Source organism: Callithrix jacchus, chromosome 8, assembly GCF_049354715.1.
Source record: "Callithrix jacchus isolate 240 chromosome 8, calJac240_pri, whole genome shotgun sequence".
NCBI classification, from domain to species: domain Eukaryota; kingdom Metazoa; phylum Chordata; class Mammalia; order Primates; family Cebidae; genus Callithrix; species Callithrix jacchus.
The window spans coordinates 85,330,351-85,348,290 of NC_133509.1; the positions used below are offsets into that span (position 1 = coordinate 85,330,351).

Below are 17,940 nucleotides of genomic sequence, written 5' to 3' on the forward strand. Positions count from 1 at the left end.
GTAAGGGAATTAGTGTCTACTTTTACTGTAGGACAAAATCTTAACATCTACCCCAAGACTGACATCTATCACATTGTTCTTAATTTATCTGCACACAGGCAGCACTGTGACTTATTAAAATGAGACATACTTTCTACCACATCACTATGATGTGTCAGCCAGCTAACACTTTAACCAGCTCTGCCTGGACTTTCTGGTGTCACAGCAACAACCTATTTGTAGCAATGAATTATCTCCTGAAATTGAGTGCTATTGTTTTATGCCTTTTTAGCAGAAGTTAGGCTTTTTTTGCAAGCTTATGTATATGTTCCCAGATGAATTTCTTGCCATGTTTTTCTTCACTTGATTTTTGTAGGGTCACACAAATAGTTTTATCTACTATTTTAGAAAATATTTTAGTTTTGTTACCACAAAACTCAATTCAGCCATGGTCTTCTGACTTGCTCAATACAAAAAGAAAAAAAGACCTGTTTTATATCACTATGGTTCATTTATGTGAAGTTTAGAAATAAGCCTCCCTAACCTACAGTGGCAGAGGGTACTAAAGTGGTTCTCTTGGGGTTACCAACTGGAGGGAACACAAGAGAGCCTGTTGAGTGCTGGAAATGTTCTGTATTTTTATCTAAGTGATGGTTATACAAACACAAACATACATAAATATATATAAAATATGTATAGTTATATATACATGCATATACACATAAAAATAACCAAGTTATAGACTTAAGATTTATGTATTTCACCATAAATAACTTATACCTAAATAAAAAAAATAACAAATCACCTTGCCACCAGCATTCTGAAGCTGCTTGTGCAAAGACATCACTTCTTGTTTTAAAGCCTCCTTTTCCTGCTGAGTCACTCGTAGGTCAGATTTAACCCGGGACATTTGCAGATTTACGTTCTGCAGGGTGTCTTCTAAATTCTGAACCTGTATCGTGAGAACGATCTTTTACCACTACACAAACTCTTGTGGTCTCACCTCTAGCATGTTCAGGAATGAGTAAGGACGAGAGAACTTTCAGGTCCCTTTGTTTCTCTTTACTAAATCCAGCTTTCTTGTTGGTAGCTTAGTGGAAACTCAGGATAGTATGTATATTTACAGGATGTGAAATTATATATAGGACAATGTTGAGCTATGCCTGGAGCAAGGTACTACTGCGAGTCATCTGGTAGATTACTAAATGGTATCTTATAGAACCAATGGGTGCCAACTGGCATCACAAAAGATGATTTCACTAAATTTTGTAGAAATTATGTTTTAGCCTGTGGTGTTGGATTATAAAGGACCCTCTTAGTTAAAAATAAAAATATATATTTGTAGGATCCTATTCTAGGCGAGGCATGGTGGCTCACACCTGGAATCCCAGCACTTTGGGAGTCCAAGGCAGGAGGATTGCTTGGGCCAAGGAGTTTGAAACTAGCCTGGGCAAGATGGCAAGACCCCCATCTCTACAAAAAATAAAAAATTAGCCGAGTGTGGTGGTGTGCGCCTATAGTCCCAGCTACCTAGAAGGCTGAGGTGGGAGAATCCCTTGTGCCCAAGAGTTTGAGGCGGCAGTGAGTGGTGACCCAGCCTGGGCTACATAGGGAGACCTCACCTCTTAAAGAAGAATCCTATTCTATGCTAATATCTCATATAAATTCCAATTTAAAAAATTTAAATTTATAAACGAAATGTTGATATAGATCTTTAAAACAGGGCACAAACCTGCCTTAGAAGTCCTGTTTATAAATTAGAAAGAAGCAGTCATTTTTACGCACTATTCTCAAGCCTTCATAATTAATAAACTTTGAGGGAAATACTAAATTTTTTTGCTATAATATATTTGAAATATTATTTAAATAATTTTGTCACACTATATTTACTTTTTTTCTTGAGATGGAGTCTTGCTCTGTCATCCAGGCTGGAATGTAGCGTGATCTCAGCTCACCACAGCCTCTGCCTTCTGGGTTCAAGCTATTCTCCTGCCTCAGCCTTCTGAGTAGCTGGGACTACAGGCACGTGCTACCACACCCAGCTTTTTAAATTTTTAGTAGAGATGGGGTTTCACCATGTTGGCTGGTATGGTCTCGAACTCCTGACCTCAAGCATCTGCCCACCTTGGCCTCCCAAAGTGCTGGGATTACAGGCGTGAGCCACCATGCCTTGCCGTGCTATAAATATACATCAAATATTGGTCAAATTGAATCATTTGGAACCCTCTTATGCTACTTCCACCTGGAACATTCTTTTTACTGGGATTTCTGTTGAAACATCTAGGTGAATACTAACTATGAAGATGAAACAAGAATTGTTGACATACCTTTTCCTGAGAAGCCACCAGCTGTGACTTTAAGCTCGCACTTTGATGTTCCCATGATTTCTGTTCCTGCTTCATCGTCGCGATTCTCTGCTCTAAAAGACTTGATTTTGCCAACTGTTTCAGAAAGGGAAAAGAGGTAAAAGGGAATTTTTATAATATTATCTAGGCTTAATTTATATGCCTGCACTTACATTGTCAAGAACAAGTACCATCTATTTATGTCGGGGAGCAGGGCAAGGTCAAGAAGGAGATGGTCTTCCTGGCTCCCTGTTATACTTCTAATTTTGAGGAGTTGCTTCTTTTCGGAAATTTCCTATTTTTCTTTCTTACTGCCTCATGTTTTGAGTGTGGAAGATGGTAAGCTGGAAGGCAATTAAAAATCTCAAGAGCATACCATAGGAAGAAAATACAGAATACCTATTGAGGCAGGTTGGGGGGAAAAGGCAGTGTTTTTGGATCTGCTAAAGATAAAATAGAAATTGTCTATGAAATTGATCTTAAATTATTAAACCCATAATTTATAACAAAATAGCAGTATGAAGTTGCACTGTGATATGATGATGAGACAGGCCAGGTGCAGTGGCTCACGACTGTAATCCCAGCACTTTGGGAGGCCGAGATGGGTGGATCACAAGGTCAAGAGCTTGAGATCATCCTGGCCAACATGGAGAAACCCTCTCTCTACTAAAAATACAAAAATTAGCTGGGCATGGTGGTGCACACCTGTTATCCCAGCTACTCAGGAGGCTGAGACAGGAGAATTGCTTGAACCAGGACCTGGGAGGCAGAGGTTGCAGTGAGCCAAGATGGCACCACTGTACTCCAGCCTGGGCTACAGAGTGAGACTCCACCTCACCAAAAAAAAAAAAAAAAAGACAAATTTTATATTATTGAGTTTAATATAATTAGTAAACAACGAATTTACACTTTATCACAGTTTTGGCTGCAGGAAATCTAGGGTCAGGGAATGCCACAGAAATGCTGCTCCAGGAGACTCCTGGAACAACAGACTAACACGGTAGGCCCCTGTGCCACTGTCCACAGAGAAAGGCTCATTACGGTGCGTATTCTGTATGATGATGGCAAAGTTCTATTATTTTTGCTACCTTATCAACACAGCTATTTAATTCCTCACTTAGATCTTCCTTTTCTTTCAGCAGTTTTTCGTTGTAGCTTAGAACATTTGAGATTTTTTGCTGGAAGTCAGAGAGATCAGGACATCTGAGCAGCTAAAGATAAGAGATAAACATATAAGCCCTTCCATCACATCTCCTGGCTGGGTAAGTACAAAGGGGTATTTCTAAATAAGGCATTTTTACAGCTGCTGCTATTTTCCTATCTGTAGATATTTCAGAAGACATAAACTCTAGCAGACTATAATAAACTTCAAATATTCCCTTCTGGCTTCTCTCTGTTCCCCAGTTGGCTGCTGAAATGTCTGCTTAGGTAGACTCAACCAGACAGACATTGTTAAATAATGATACCAGCTCTCCATTTTACCTTCAGGGCAAAATAACATACTGCCATTCTGTCATCAATTTAACACATGTAGCATATTATATTTTCTTCATGATTTTGTTTTACTAGAAAAATATTTTTCAAGACATTTCAGTCAAGATTATAGAATTGGGCTAGTTGGGGTGGCTCACACTTGTAATCACAGCACTTTGGGAGGCTGAGGCAGGCAGATCACTTGACATCAGGAGTTTGAGATCAGCCTGGTTGAACATTGTGAAACCCTGTCTCTATTAAAAATACAAAAATTAGCCAGGTGTGGTGGTGTGCACCTGTAATCCCAGCTACTTGGGAGGCTGAGGCAAGAGAATCACTCAAACCTGGGAGGCTGAGGCTACAGTAAGCCAAGATGACTGTACTCTATCTAGCCTGGTGACAGAAACTCTGTCTCAAAAAAAAAAAAAGTCTGTAATTGGCATGAACTGAACCACATACAAGGTAACACCCAAAGGCAAGTTTAAAGATAAAATTGTGTTTTTCAGCTTGTTCCCTGTGCTCTTCCTTTCAGAAGATGCCTATGCTGGCTGGTCAGTAAAATGTTGTTGATGTGGACACACTGGCTTTTCCTCTCCATTTTATCAAATCAAGAGAAACCAAAGAGTGTTCTTACTCCTTTTCAAATTCAGTGCTGGTACTAGTCTCATTTTGGGCTGGATAACTCTTTGTCGGGTGTTGGGGGGCATTCTGGACATTGTAGGATGTTTCACAGCACCTCTGGCTTTACTCACAACATGCCAGTAGTAACCGCTCCCCAGCTCCCAGTTGTGAAAATAATGTACCCAGAAACCGATAAATATTCTGGGGTGGGAGAGCATTCCTCACCCCCTCACCCTGTTGAGAAACCATCCTTTAAAGAGGCTGTTTCTGACACTGCTTAACTCTTTCCCATAGTTAATAAGTTTGTAACTTTCCTCTGTTTTCACTTGGCTTTTCAGTTCTTTATTATCATTATGATTTCACGACCATCTTTTCTGCTTTGTGAACCTGAAGTTCTTTTACATTTAGCTGTAGGAATAGTAAGACAAACAGACTTTCAGGGCTGAATTTTGTCTTCAACTGGTAACAAATCCAGCATACCTTACAAATCTGAACAAGTCAGAAGAATGTAGGAAAATGTATTTTCAAGTACCTGGGCACTGGTTTGAGAAAGGACTTTTACTTTACCCACTGCCTTGCCTTCCCACCCTCCAGACACCCAGAAAGCTTGATGCCACTTGGGATGTCTGTAGACTGTTTCCTTTCAGTGCAATAAACAACACGTAACAGTGCTCTGTGAACTGTGAATCATGCCGTCATACAGAGTGGCACATGCCTTCTGGGTCCATACTGTATTGTAGCAATGATGAGCTGACACTGCCCTCTTCTTGGGATCAAAAGGGTCCAGGTACCTGATGAAACAACTTTCTACCAAAGGCAGACCAGGCTATTTCTCCATCGCACTATTTATACTGCCTCTGTTTTTTTTTTTTTTTTTTTTAAAGCAATAAAAAGGTGTTGAATGATGTCCTCATCATGTTATTTTTCTCCTAGCTCTGCTCCTTTCCTTCTGTTCTTTAGCTTAGCAAAGCCACAAAGCACACATTTCCAATACTATGAATTTGAAACCAATCATTATCATCCTAAAGGCTTTTAAAAAGTCAAGGAAAAAAGGATTCTCAATTTAATTAGGATAAAGTTGGTAGTAATAGCCTTGGAATACTTCACCACACCACAGAAAGGCCCTGTGAGTCTTAATTTCTATTATGTTTATATGGGACAGACAACTTCTCAAGTCACAGCAGAAAAAATGTATTCTGCATAGCAGTAGTTGACTTGAAAAGGTTCTTAGAAAGCACCTGTTGAGTACCAGTACAGTACTAGGCATTATGAAAGACTTAATAGTCTTGCTATTAAGAAAGCAAGACTCCTAGGGGTCAATCAGATCAACAGTAATACCAGGTGGTACAGACTGAATGTTTCTGCATTCAGGGAAGGACAACTTTGTGCTTACAGGCTGAAGAGACAGATATAAGAAAGACAATTTTATAAGATATGAGTGCCATAATAATCTGAGGCTGAGGCAAGCAAACAAAACGGAACAACTAAATTTTCCTACTATAAATCAGGATTGTTCCAATGGAAAGATTCCTGTAAATAATGAAAATTAAAAGAGGACAATGTTTAGGACACATTTTTTTTATCCAACAATGCATTTCTCCATGAGAGGACATAATTTTTAAGGTGAGACCTCCTTCCTATTTTCATATTTAAAACTCAGCCTTTTTTGTTTCTTTCTTTTTTCGAGACAGAGGGTTCTCTGGCCCAGGCTGGAGTGCCGTGGCGCAGTAGTGTGATCTCGGCTCGTTGAAGGCTTGACTTCCTGAGCTCAGGTGATTCTTCCGCCTCGGCCTCCTGAGTAGGTGGGACTACAGGTGCACGCCATCACGGCCAGCTAATTTTTTTTTTTTTGTAGAGATAGGCTTTTGTTCTGTTGCCCAGGCTGGTCTCAAATTCCTGGCCACAGGTAATCTGTCTACCTTGGCCTTCCAAAGTACTGGGATTAAAGGCATGAGCCACTGTGCCTGGCCTAAAGTTTTAAGTCTTTGTTTGAAACTTTGAAATAGGCTTCTGAAGGCCAAATTTGTAAGTGAGACTGCATGCCATCATGCTCTAGAACTGATGCCTCATACTTGTTACAGAAAAAGGGAGAAGGATCAGCTTCATCAATGTCTCAGAAATCAATGTGAACAGAATTAGAAAAGTTATAAGCAAAACAGTCCCCCTCCTTTTAGACAAACATACGTTACTTTATAACCTGGCTGGGTGAAAGTAGAACAACAATTTCTTAAACTGAAGTGGTTGGGATTCATTTATGATAACAGAGTTTTAGAGTGGGCCAGGTGCAGTGGCTCACACCTGAAATCCCAACATCTTGTGGGGCTGGGGTAGGTGGATTGCTTGAGCCCAGGAGTTTGAGACCATCCTGGCCAACATGGCAAAACCCTACATCTACTAAAAATATGAAAGTTAGCTGGGCATGGTGGCGGGCGCATGTAATCCCAGCTACATGAGAAGCTTAGGCACGAGAACTGCTTGAGCTCGGGAGGCTGACACATGAGAATTGCTTGAGCCTGGGAGGTGGAGGTTACAGTGAGCCAAGATCACGCCACTGGACTCCAGCCTGGGCAACAGAGGGAAGAAGGATACTGTCTCAAAAAAACCCAAAAAAGACTTCAGTGCATACAACATATATAAGTTACCTAACTAGAACGACACATGGATAATTAGCAATAGCCTTTATGAATAGGCTTTTGCACTTCAGGTCCTCAACTTTGCCAAGCATTAAGTCCTCAGCTACCAAGCTAGTTGACAGGACTTGATACAAAGGATAACTGGTGGCTAGAAACACCAGGCCACCAGGAGCCCTCCAGGTACATACTGTTCTGTGAATCCCCGTAAGCTGGACACAGCCTCACCTGTTTCATTTTCTCCAGTTCATCTTTGAGAAGGAGGTTTTCCTGTTCCACAATATGGGTCTGTATTTTGACTTCAGAGAGTTCTGCCTCCAGAGAAGACACTAAAGTGGAGGACTAAGAGAAAAATCAAAAAGTCAAATAATTGACATATACGTTTAGCCTGGGGAAACTTACTAGGTTCACAAAAAGCCATACTAAAGAAGCAATAATATGAACTCAATGACACACTGTTTTTTTTTTTTTTTGAGACGGAGTTTCGCTCTTGTTACCCAAGCTGGGGTGCAATGGCGCGATCTTGGTTCACCGCAACCTCCGCCTCCTGGGTTCAGGCAATTCTCCTGCCTCAGCCTCCTGAGTAGCTGGGATCACAAGCACGCACCACCATGCCCAGCTAATTTTTGTATTTTTAGTAGAGACGGGGTTTCACCATGTTGACCAGGATGGTCTCGATCTCTTGACCTCGTGATCCACCCGCCCCGGCCTCCCAAAGTGCTGGGATTACAGGCTTGAGCCACTGCGCCCGGCCGACACACTGTTTTATGACCATTTTTTATCCTTATATGTAAAAGACTTTCAACTTAAATGGCACGAATATGATTTCTAAGGTAGGTTTTGCATGTTTCTCCTCTGTAAAATTACTGTCTTTTTCATGGGGGAGATACTTTGAGACTATACAAATCCTGTTTCTCCTCAAACTTCTGCTTATTAATTTTATCATTTATCAGTGCATGTTGTCTACAACTGTTATTACTGGGGTGTTTGCCTAATGATGATTTTCTGTTTTCTTCTTTTTTTCTTCATTTATTAATTGGAATTCCACTATAAGAAAGAACTGTTTTTTCCCCCCTGCTTATTTAATGTTTTTGCATCGATATGGACTCATGTTTATTTATTCAGTTATTTTGGGAGGGAGACAAGGTCTCACTCTATTGCCAAGGCAGAAGTGCAGTGGTATAATCTTGGCTCACTGCAGCCTTGACCTCCTGGGCTCAAGCGATTCTCCCATCTCAGCCTCCTGAATAGCTGGAACTATGCCATCATGCCCCACTAATTTTTATTTTTGTATTTTTTTGTAAAGATGGGGTTTCACCATGTTGGCCAGGCTGGTCTTGCACTTGTGGGCTCAAGTGATTCGCCTGCGTTGGCCTCCCAAAGTGCTATGACTACAGGCATGAGCCACTATACCTGGCTGATACTTGTTGTAGTCTATATTTACTTGATAATTAATACTTATTTTATTCTATACTATCATTTATTTTGCGGATCAAATTGTTCCAGCTTTGGCCATTAGGAGCCCCTTCGACTAGGAGCGTGTACCATTTTGACATGCCTTATCTTTTTTCCAACAACACTTTTTTCTTCTGGCCCCATGAGATGTTCCAGGCTTATCCTATATTTTCTCTGCCCCAGCCCTAGAATCAATCATTTTTCCAAGGAACCCTGATTCCTTTTATAGGAGAATGGTGCTTAGTAACCAAGATCTGGGTACTCCATGCATAGAGACATATTTATGTTTCTGTATCTATCTAGCTTTATATGTATATTAGAAACCATGAGTGTATATAAATATCTCAGATCTCAATCTAGCATCAGAGGGTTCATCTTAGCATTTCTCATTGCCCCACTGGCCACTTCTTCTCCAACAGTGAGAAATCTAGTTCTTAGTGCTTACAACATATTTACTTATTTGTTCAATTTTAGTAATACATACAGTAGTTTCAGAATTACTAACCCATACCTCTCATGAGAATCCTGTTTACTGACTAGATTATCATAGCATGTAGGTACAGTTCATCTTGTCTTTAGCCTGTATAGTATCCAGTTAAGATAATAATTTCTGAATTACTGAAGATAATTGTTTTCTTCCCCAGTGTAGTTATATTATCCATTTATAACACAGTCAGGCTCATCTGTTCACGCATGTGTTCCCTTTGGGTTTCTTCCCCCACCACTACCATATTGATTGGTTGGTTTTACTTGTGCATTTATTTTGGGGGTAAGTGAAGAGTATGTGAAACATTACTATGGTTCTAAGAGTCAGAGCGATATGAAAAGATAAACTCAGAGAAGCGTCACTGCCTTCCTTGTCCCTTCTAGCACATTCTCATTTCTCTGTTCCATCCCTTTCCCACCCTCCCTCTTTAGTTTCTGGTTTATCATTCTTGTGTATCTTTTGTACAAATGAGCAGACATGTATTTTTAAATATCCCTTTCTAACATGCACAAAGGCATTCTATACTTTTTTGTACTTTTTCACTTACCAGTCTGTCTTGGAAATCATTTCATATAACTGTGGGTTTCTTTTTCTCCTTTTTCTTTAACAGCTGCACAGTACTACTTCATGGTATGGTCATACCACCACATTTATTCACCTACTCTCCCACATATCAGCATGTAGGTTGTTTCCACAGCTTTGCAAATATAAACAGTGCTGCAGTGAGTAACCCTCTGCGTATGAGTTTTCATATTGTTGGGGTGGTATCTTTTGGGCAGATTCCTAAAAGTGAGATTTCCAGAGCAAACCCTAGGTACATATGTAATTTTGTTAGGTATTGTCAAATACACCTGCAAAAAGGCAGTATCAGTTTGCATTCTCCCAGCAAAGTATGAAAGTGTCTGCTTCCCCACAGCCTTGCCAACAGAGTGTGCTGTCATATTTTAAAATTGTTGCCAGTCTAATAGGTGAGAAATCACGTAAGTGCTGTTTTAATTTGCATTTCTCTAATTGAGTGATTATGAACATTTTTCCATAGGTTTGAGGGTCATTTTAATAATTTTATTATTTAGAGACAGGATCTCACCCAGGCTGGAGTATATTGGTGCAACCTCAAGCTCCTGGGCTCAGAGGATCCTCCTGCCTCAGCTTCCTGAGTAGCTAGGACCACAGGTGTCTGCCACTATGCCCAGCCAATTTTAAAACTCTTTGTAGAGACGGAGTATTGCTGTGTTGTCCAGGCTGGTCTTGAACTACTAGGTTCAAGCTGTTCTCCTGCCTTGGCCTCCCAAAGTGCTGGGATTACAGGTGTGAGCCTCCACGCCTGGTCCATTTTTATCTTTTTTATGTGATTTATTTGTTGGTATGTTTTTCCCATTTTGCTATCAGACTTTTGGTCCCATGTCCCTCCATTTTTAAGAGTTTTTTACTGTTAGGGATTAGGCGTTCTCACTGTGATATGTGTTGTGAATATTTTCTCCTAGTTTGTCAGCTGTCTTCTGACTTTATGATTTTTTTTGCCATGTAAAATTTTTTAAAAATATAATCAATTTTTTATTGCCTCTGATTTTTGAGTTAAATAGCCTTTCTTTAGACCAGAGTTAAAGAAAAATTCACCCATATTTTCTTCAAGTATTTGTATAGTTTTATATTTCGCCTCCTAATCCAATTGAAGTTTATTCTTGTGCATGGAATGAAATATGGGTCTAATTTTATCCATTTCCAAATGTCTACCCAGTTGTTTAGGCACCATTAATTAAAAAGTCCACTTTTACCCCAGTGGTTTGAAAAGGACCTTTGCTGTAGACTACATTCCCATTTGTATTTGGGTCTAACTCTAGTCTTTCTATTCCACTTACCTACTTTTCATGTGCCAGGACCATACTGTCTTAATTACTAAGACTTTCTTAAACATAAAGTTTAATCAAGGATTTCTTCTATTTCTTGGGATTTCCTCAACAAAAGCTGTCGGGTAGCTACAGACCATACCTGCACTTTACAACGCTCCAGTTCTTCTTTCAGATTAAACTGCTCTTGTTCCCATTCCTCCAGTGTGCTGCTTTCTGGCTCCTTTTCCTTCTGGCATTGCATTTCTGTTAGACGTTGATTAAGTTCTTGCAATTTTTCCTGATTTTGAGAGTTCCTTTGGCTAAGTTCTGTATTTTCCAAATCCAAGTGCTTGTTTTTTATTTTTAATTCTGAAATCTAATTAAAATTGAAATAAGTTTTTAAAACTTGTTACCCTACTTGTGCTAAAAAACAAAACAAAAAACAAATTTGGAGACATAATTGTCTTTTCCCTCTCATGCAAAGTTTAAAATATATGTATTGCATAACAGAAATAATACATACTCATTATTATAAATCCAATCAATTTAGAAGGATATGAAGAAGTGAGACCCTCAGTCTACTCCACAGGGGAGCCCAATTGCCCACAGCTGGATATCCCTCCAGATCATTTTCTGTGCATTTACAGAACTCATACACACATACAGATTTTTTTCTTCTCTTTAGCAAAAATTTGGAAATTTTATGTTTAGATGGCTTGCTTTTTCTTCTTATAGTATCTTAAAGACTCTTTCCAGGCCCGGCACGGTGGCTCACACCTGTAATCCCAGCACTCTGGGAGGTCAGGGTAAGCAGATCACCTGAGGTCAGGAGTTTGAGACCAACCTGACCAATATGATGAAACCCCGTCTACTAAAAATACAAAAACTGGCTAGGGGTGGTGGCATGCACTTGTAATCCTAGCTACTCAGGAGGCTGAAACAAAAGAATCACTTGAACCTGGGAGGCAGAGGTTGCAGTAAGTCAATATTGTGCCATTGCACTCCAGCCTGGGCAACAAGAGTGAAACTGTCTTAAAAAAAAAAAAAGACTTGTTCCAAGTCAGTGTGTTCAGCAAACACCACAGCTCTATTTTTTATTGGCTATAGGATATTCCATAATGCATTTATCCATTCCCACATAGATAGACATAAAGGTTTGTTTTTTTTTTAAAAAAAACATTATTTCTTGTAAATAGATCTTTTAGAAAATCTATTTATATATAGTAGCATATTGTATTTAGAATTTTTTAGAAGTAGGATTGCTGGGTTAGAAGGGGTGTGTGTGTGTGCGCGTGCGTGCGCGAGTGCATGTGTGTGCATGTGCGCGCACATTACTGTTTCAACAGATATCTCCAATATGTCTTCCTCACAGTGCTACCACCTTATAATCCTAACAATGTATGGGTACACTCATTTCCTCACATCATTTTAAATGCTAGATGATATCAATCTTTACTTTTTGCAAATTCAATAGGTTAAAAAAAGAAACATTTAATTTGTACTTCTCTAATCACTAATAAGGCTAACCATTTTTTGTATTCTTTTGTTGTGTGACTTGAGCATTCATATAGACTGCCTATATTTCAACTGGGTTTTCCCACTTATTTGTAAGACTCCAAAATACATTTTGGATGTTAACACATTGTCTATTTGAAGTGCTGAAAATACTCTTTCCCAATATGTCCTTGTCTTTTGACTGCTTCAGACAGATTCTTAAACGGCCTTCCTTTTTTATAACTACATGTTGTAAGATTATACAAATTGAGCACTAAATGGCACCAGCTATCTGAGTAAATTGTAATTCTGTGAAATGATATGCTGATTAGCTGGCATTCTGTATATATGAAATTCTGTCCGTAAGTTTCTGCTTTCAATCCTGGTGAGGAAAATGGGCTAACATTAACTGAAACTGCACAAGGGCTAGAGCTAGTATTTCATAGGTATGGTTTTAGAGGTATCACCTCCTTAACTCTGCTGATTATAAAGCTTTATTAAGCACTTAGGGTCTAGAATAATATATAGATTATTTAATATGAAATAGGAAGCTAGTTTAGAGTCAGTATGAGGTAAGTTTCCATTTTCAAATTCAGAATTTATAACCTTCTGTCATTAGCTATATGCTATTCATTAGCGTGTGCTATCAATTTACAAATTTCAAAAAAAGGGAAAATTTTGGAATCAAAAAAATTGAGAAATACTAAGTATTTCCTTACCTGTTTCTTTAAATTGTCAACCATCATCTGAACTGCAGCATTTTCTTGTTTTACAGTTTCTGTTTTTTGCCTAAAGGAATGATGAAAATAAAATTCAATGGCAAGGCTTTAAAAGTTGAAGTAAAAGAATTTCAGTCTTTGCAAAAATGTCTTAGGAAAATGTAAGTATATGTCTTACCACATTTCTTCCTGAGATCCATTTAATTTCTCTAATTTCAGGTTAGAAATGCTATCTTCTTCACTTAAAGTAGTAATTTCATTTCTCAAAATAGAATTTTCCTCTTGAAGCTTTTCAGATTCATATCTGAAGCACAGAGATTTAAAAAAATAGTTACAAGGCAGTCATCTGGCATCTTTGGAAAATAGTTTCTAGCAACTTCCAAAAGGATGAGTAAACCATGCCAATTAAAAAGAAAAGTCTAAATTAGTAGTCGCTTAGTACTTGGAAATCAAGTTATGACATCTTGACACATTTCTTTTGGGAAGAATTTCACTAAAAGATGTTAGAGAGGTGTAGTTAAAAAACCCTTAAGCCTGGAGAAATGAATCGAGACTCAGAGCTCATTCTCGTTGCTGATTTTTCTCAATGGTAAGCATATTGCTTTGAGCAAATGACTTCATTTATCTCAGTCTCAAGTCCTACCAGTTCTGAATACACATAAGCCACATTACAAAGCTATATATATTAGCTTAGTTTTAGGCCCCTGCGTGCCTAGAGAAAGAAAATTCTCTATATAAATCAAAGGTCCAAAATGAAATATGTACACTGTTTACTTTGTGATTCTATTCATCTCATTATATTCTAATTTTTAGGACTAACATGGTCTAAAGAAGAAGACTACATTCAGAATTAAACTATTTTAGAGAAATTTCAGACATGCAGTAATAGTTTACAAGGTTTTGTGTTTGTTTTTTTTTTTTTTTTTGTAAAACCAAATTTGCTAGAAGACTATGCAATTATAGTTTATAATGTCAAGTGGGCAGTGGTTCAAATTACTTCTACTTTTATCTTTGCTCTTCAAGCATATTTATTAGAATCCGGCAGTTCCTCAATTAAATTATATGTTCTAAGATAAATTTCTACTGTTTTGTCTTTTTTTTTTTTTTTTTTTTTGGTGGAGACAGGGTCTCACTCTGTCACCCAGGCTGGAGTGCAATGGCAAGATCACAGCTCACTGTAGCTTCAACCTCTCAAACTCAAGCAACCCTCTCACCTCAGCCTCCCAAGTAGCTGGGACCACAGGTATGCACCACCATGCCCAGATAACATTTAAAAAATTTTTTTGTAGAGGCAGTCTCACTATGTTCCCTAGGCTGATCTGGAAACTCCCGGCCTCAATAAATCCTCTTGCCTTGCTCTCCCAAGGAGTTGAGATTGCAGGCATAAGCCATGGTGCCATGGCCATTGCATTGGTTATGGGTTATCGGCATGTACTTCAAGTGATATGAGTGCAAAACTATAAGACACAGAACATTTTTTCTATGTTAGCATAAGAAGTGAGTTCTTCTCTACTGAGTTACTAATACACGAAAAGGCAATCATTCTCATACAACATGTTTCCTCAAAATGAGGAAAGTAACACTTAGGAAAGAAAAAATCCCTACCCATCAAAATGAAATAAGTGCTAGAAAAAAGTTAAAGAGGTACATTGAGGATGCACGTGGTTAAACAGCAAACACTCGCCATTGTGAACTTTCATATCCCATATGAACATTTATTTACTACAGAGGAAGGGAATGCCTCCTAAACAAGGTTATTTTATTTGTTAATACGGCACAGAAGCAAAAGGACGTCTAAAGAGTACTGCTCTCTTCTTGAAGACTAATAGGTTAGTTTCTCTAGGCACAGCAAGCAGCGGAAGTTAGATTTGGTGAGGTGTGCTGCGGGATTCGTGACGCCTAGAAGGTACATACATTACCTCAGAAGTTCAACTTTCTGCTGCATCTCACTGCACATGATCTGCAAGTCATGCATCATTGCCTTCAGCTCTTCCTCCTTTTCTCCTTGAGAAAGTACATCTTTTCGCTTAACTAAAGTAGTGACTCTCTCCTTCAACTTCCTAGTCAGCTCCTGTAGCTTTGTTTTCTCCAGTTCTAATTCTGCTATTGTGGCCTGATGCTGAAAATGTCTGTCTTGAAAACTTAGGAAAGTAGTATCTTCCTCCAGTAAAACTTGATTCTGTACTCTTGGCCTTTCTTGATGTGTCTGAATTGTTCTGTGTAACCAGTCAATTTCATGTGCTTTTACTTTTTCCAAGAGCTGTTTATTCCCCTGCTCAAGGTACTGGTTTTCTTGTTTACTTTCTTCTATGACATGATGTACCCTCCTAACCCTGGGCACACACTCTTCCAGTGTCTGATTGAGCTCAAGTGTATTTCCATCAGGTTCGACTTCCAGGTTCTCTAAACTGGCTTCCCATAAGCAGCCATCACACTGCTGGACCACACTTTCCTGCAGCTTCTCAATTTTTCCTTGAAGTCTCAAAACCAGAACATTCAGCTTCTCATTTTCTATTCTGACCTCATCATAACTCTTTTCCAGGCTAAGGAATGTTTCAGTCACTTCCTCCATTTTCTTCAGCTCATCCTGCAACCTGAAAACCTCTGCAGTGAGTTCTTTATTATTTTCCAGTGCCTCATCATAGCGTGTTTCCATCACTCTCAGCTCTTCCTGAAGGCAGTCATTTTCTCGGCTCGCATCTTCATACAACAGCTTATACTTGGGAGAAGCCTCAGGGATTCTCTCAAGCATCTTCAGTTTCTTTTTTAGCACAGAAACATCAAAAAGCAGGTCTTGTTTCTTTTCAGAAGCTCGATCACAGTCCGCGCATAACATAATTAGCTGTTCCTGAAGCTGACTAATCTGATTCTTCAGCTCCCAGGATTCGGTCCTGGTCTCTTCACTGTTTTCAAGCTCGGAAAAACCCTCTACTGAAGCTTCAGACTCCTCTAGTTTGACTCCCTGTCTCTGAACAGAGCTTGTCCCTGTACTTCCCAGGTCTGGGACCTCATCATCTCCTAGGTCACTTAGGACACACGGCCTGGTCACACCTTCTACTTGCTTCATTTGGTTTTGCTGTAAAAACGGCTCTGTTTGTTCCACAGTCTTTCCAAAAAACTCAGTAGTTGGCTCACCTAAACAGGAAGACATCACTACCCCTGGCTCCAGCTTTTGCAGCCTCTGCTGCAATCTAGAAATTTCAGTAGCCATTTTCACATTTTCCTTCACTGCTCGTTCATGAGCTCTCTGCAGGCTTAAGAGGACATCTCCATTTTCTTCCAACAGCTGCTCCCCTTGCTGAAGCAGGGACAGGGCTCCATCTCCTTCCACCTCCTCCTCTCCTATCACCTGGCAACAACGCTGAAGTGTGGAGAGAGGAGATGCTGCCTGCTGCATTTCCTTTATTTTACTCTGAAGTCTGGAGATTTCTATGCTCATCTCAGCTCTTTCTCGATCTGCTTTCTCACAGGTTGCTTTGTGAATGTTCTCCATGGCCAGAAGCTTGGACATCATTTCCTGCCTTTCCTGGTCATGTTCCATTTCTAGTCTTTCCAGCCGCTGGCTAGCCAGCTGCTCCGAGGCCCCTGCCTGGCAAAGGACCTCCTCATGTTCCCTCAGCTCTCTTTCATGACTGCTCTTCAGCTCGAGTATCTTGTCAGACAGCAGGCTTTGCTGGGTTTCAGATACATTTCTTAGGTCTTCCAGGTCTTGGAGCAGCTGCTCTCTCTCAATGACCATGCTGTTCAAATGTTCTTTGTAAGTTTTCTCCAGCATCTCCCTCTCCTGGGTCAGGACCAAAGAAGTTGCTTTCTCTCTCTTAAGAGTCTCTTTCAGCCGCTCCTGGGCCTCCGCACACTCCTGGGTGAGCTCGTCCTTCTCAAACTCCCACTGGGATTTCTCCTCACGCTGCTGTTCCTGGAGATCCTTCAGCTCTTGGCGGTAGCGCCCCTCCAGGCTTTGCAGAGTGCTTTCACACCTCTCAGTAACTTTCTGACAATCAGACTGAAACTGGGCTTCTATCTGAGAGGTTCTTCTATTACACTCTGTTTCCATTTTTTCCCTAAATGTAGTCAACATACAGCATTATTGAAACTGCCAACTCCAGAAGCAAACAAAAACCATTTTCCCATGCACTGAGAAAGCTGCTAAGCAGACAACTGAACCTAAAAATGGTCTTAACTTACACCTATATGATTTATTTATACTGGAAAGGGATCTCATTTCTGAAAGTTAAGACTGGCAGCCATAATTCACTTAAAAGACGTACCTCTCTCTGGAGTTAGGGGAAAATCTTAGAAACTAATTTCTCTGGCATATTCTTGGATGTATTTGTTTGGGGATTTTTAAACCAAAGACTTAAATGACCAAATGCACATTAATCTAATCCCTAACTTGGGAAATATATACTATTCCTTCATTTTGATTAAGCATGCATTATAGGATATCAGTCACATAAACTACACATATTAACAAATCCATTCTGCCTTTGCTTCTTATTTAACCAAGTAGCACCAAGTCAATCAGGGTGTGATGAAACGAAACCCTGGGATTTTACATGAGGAAGGTAGGCACAAAGTGCTGTTTCTTAACTCTGGGAGGAATAATCTTGCCTGGAATCCAGTTTATTAACAGCTTTTCTCAGAAAGCAATAGGATTGAGCTAGGAAGGAACCACTTTTGGGATAATCTTATCCTCCTCTTGAGCCTTGCAAGGTATAATAAATCTTAATACAAGGAATACTTTCCTCTTTTACAAACATAACAAAACAAAAACAGTTCCAATCAACCCAAGGTAGGCTCACATCAAAACAGTAGCAAAAGCAGTCAAAAATATTTCAAAGAATCTCATCAATCAATGGGCTACTACTATGCCTTCTAATTTCTCCAAGTCTCTTAAGCAACTAGTAC

General features: G+C 39.5%; 1 protein-coding gene across 40 annotated transcripts in view; it reads right to left on the reverse strand.

Moving 5' to 3' along the window:
* Positions 1 to 17,940, reverse strand: part of NIN (ninein) — a 108,317-nt gene that overhangs the window by 19,824 nt on the left and 70,553 nt on the right. For 13 of the 40 annotated variants that reach the window (XR_013521204.1, XR_013521202.1, XR_013521203.1 and 10 more), the window contains 8 exons: positions 14,952 to 17,093; positions 13,211 to 13,336; positions 13,033 to 13,102; positions 10,980 to 11,195; positions 7,277 to 7,390; positions 3,413 to 3,535; positions 2,307 to 2,420; positions 785 to 931 (listed from right to left, as the gene is read on the reverse strand). Coding sequence is in view for 32 of the 40 variants with exons in the window: in XM_035260490.3 (XP_035116381.2) it covers positions 785 to 931; positions 2,307 to 2,420; positions 3,413 to 3,535; positions 7,277 to 7,390; positions 10,980 to 11,195; positions 13,033 to 13,102; positions 13,211 to 13,336; positions 14,952 to 17,093 (3,052 nt within the window). In the remaining 8 variants the exon portion in view is untranslated. Of the gene's footprint in view, positions 1 to 784; positions 932 to 2,306; positions 2,421 to 3,412; positions 3,536 to 7,276; positions 7,391 to 9,520; positions 9,774 to 10,979; positions 11,196 to 13,032; positions 13,103 to 13,210; positions 13,337 to 14,951; positions 17,094 to 17,940 lie in introns of those variants that run through there. The other 27 variants (XR_013521207.1, XR_013521205.1, XR_013521208.1 and 24 more) reach the window with 6 other exon arrangements.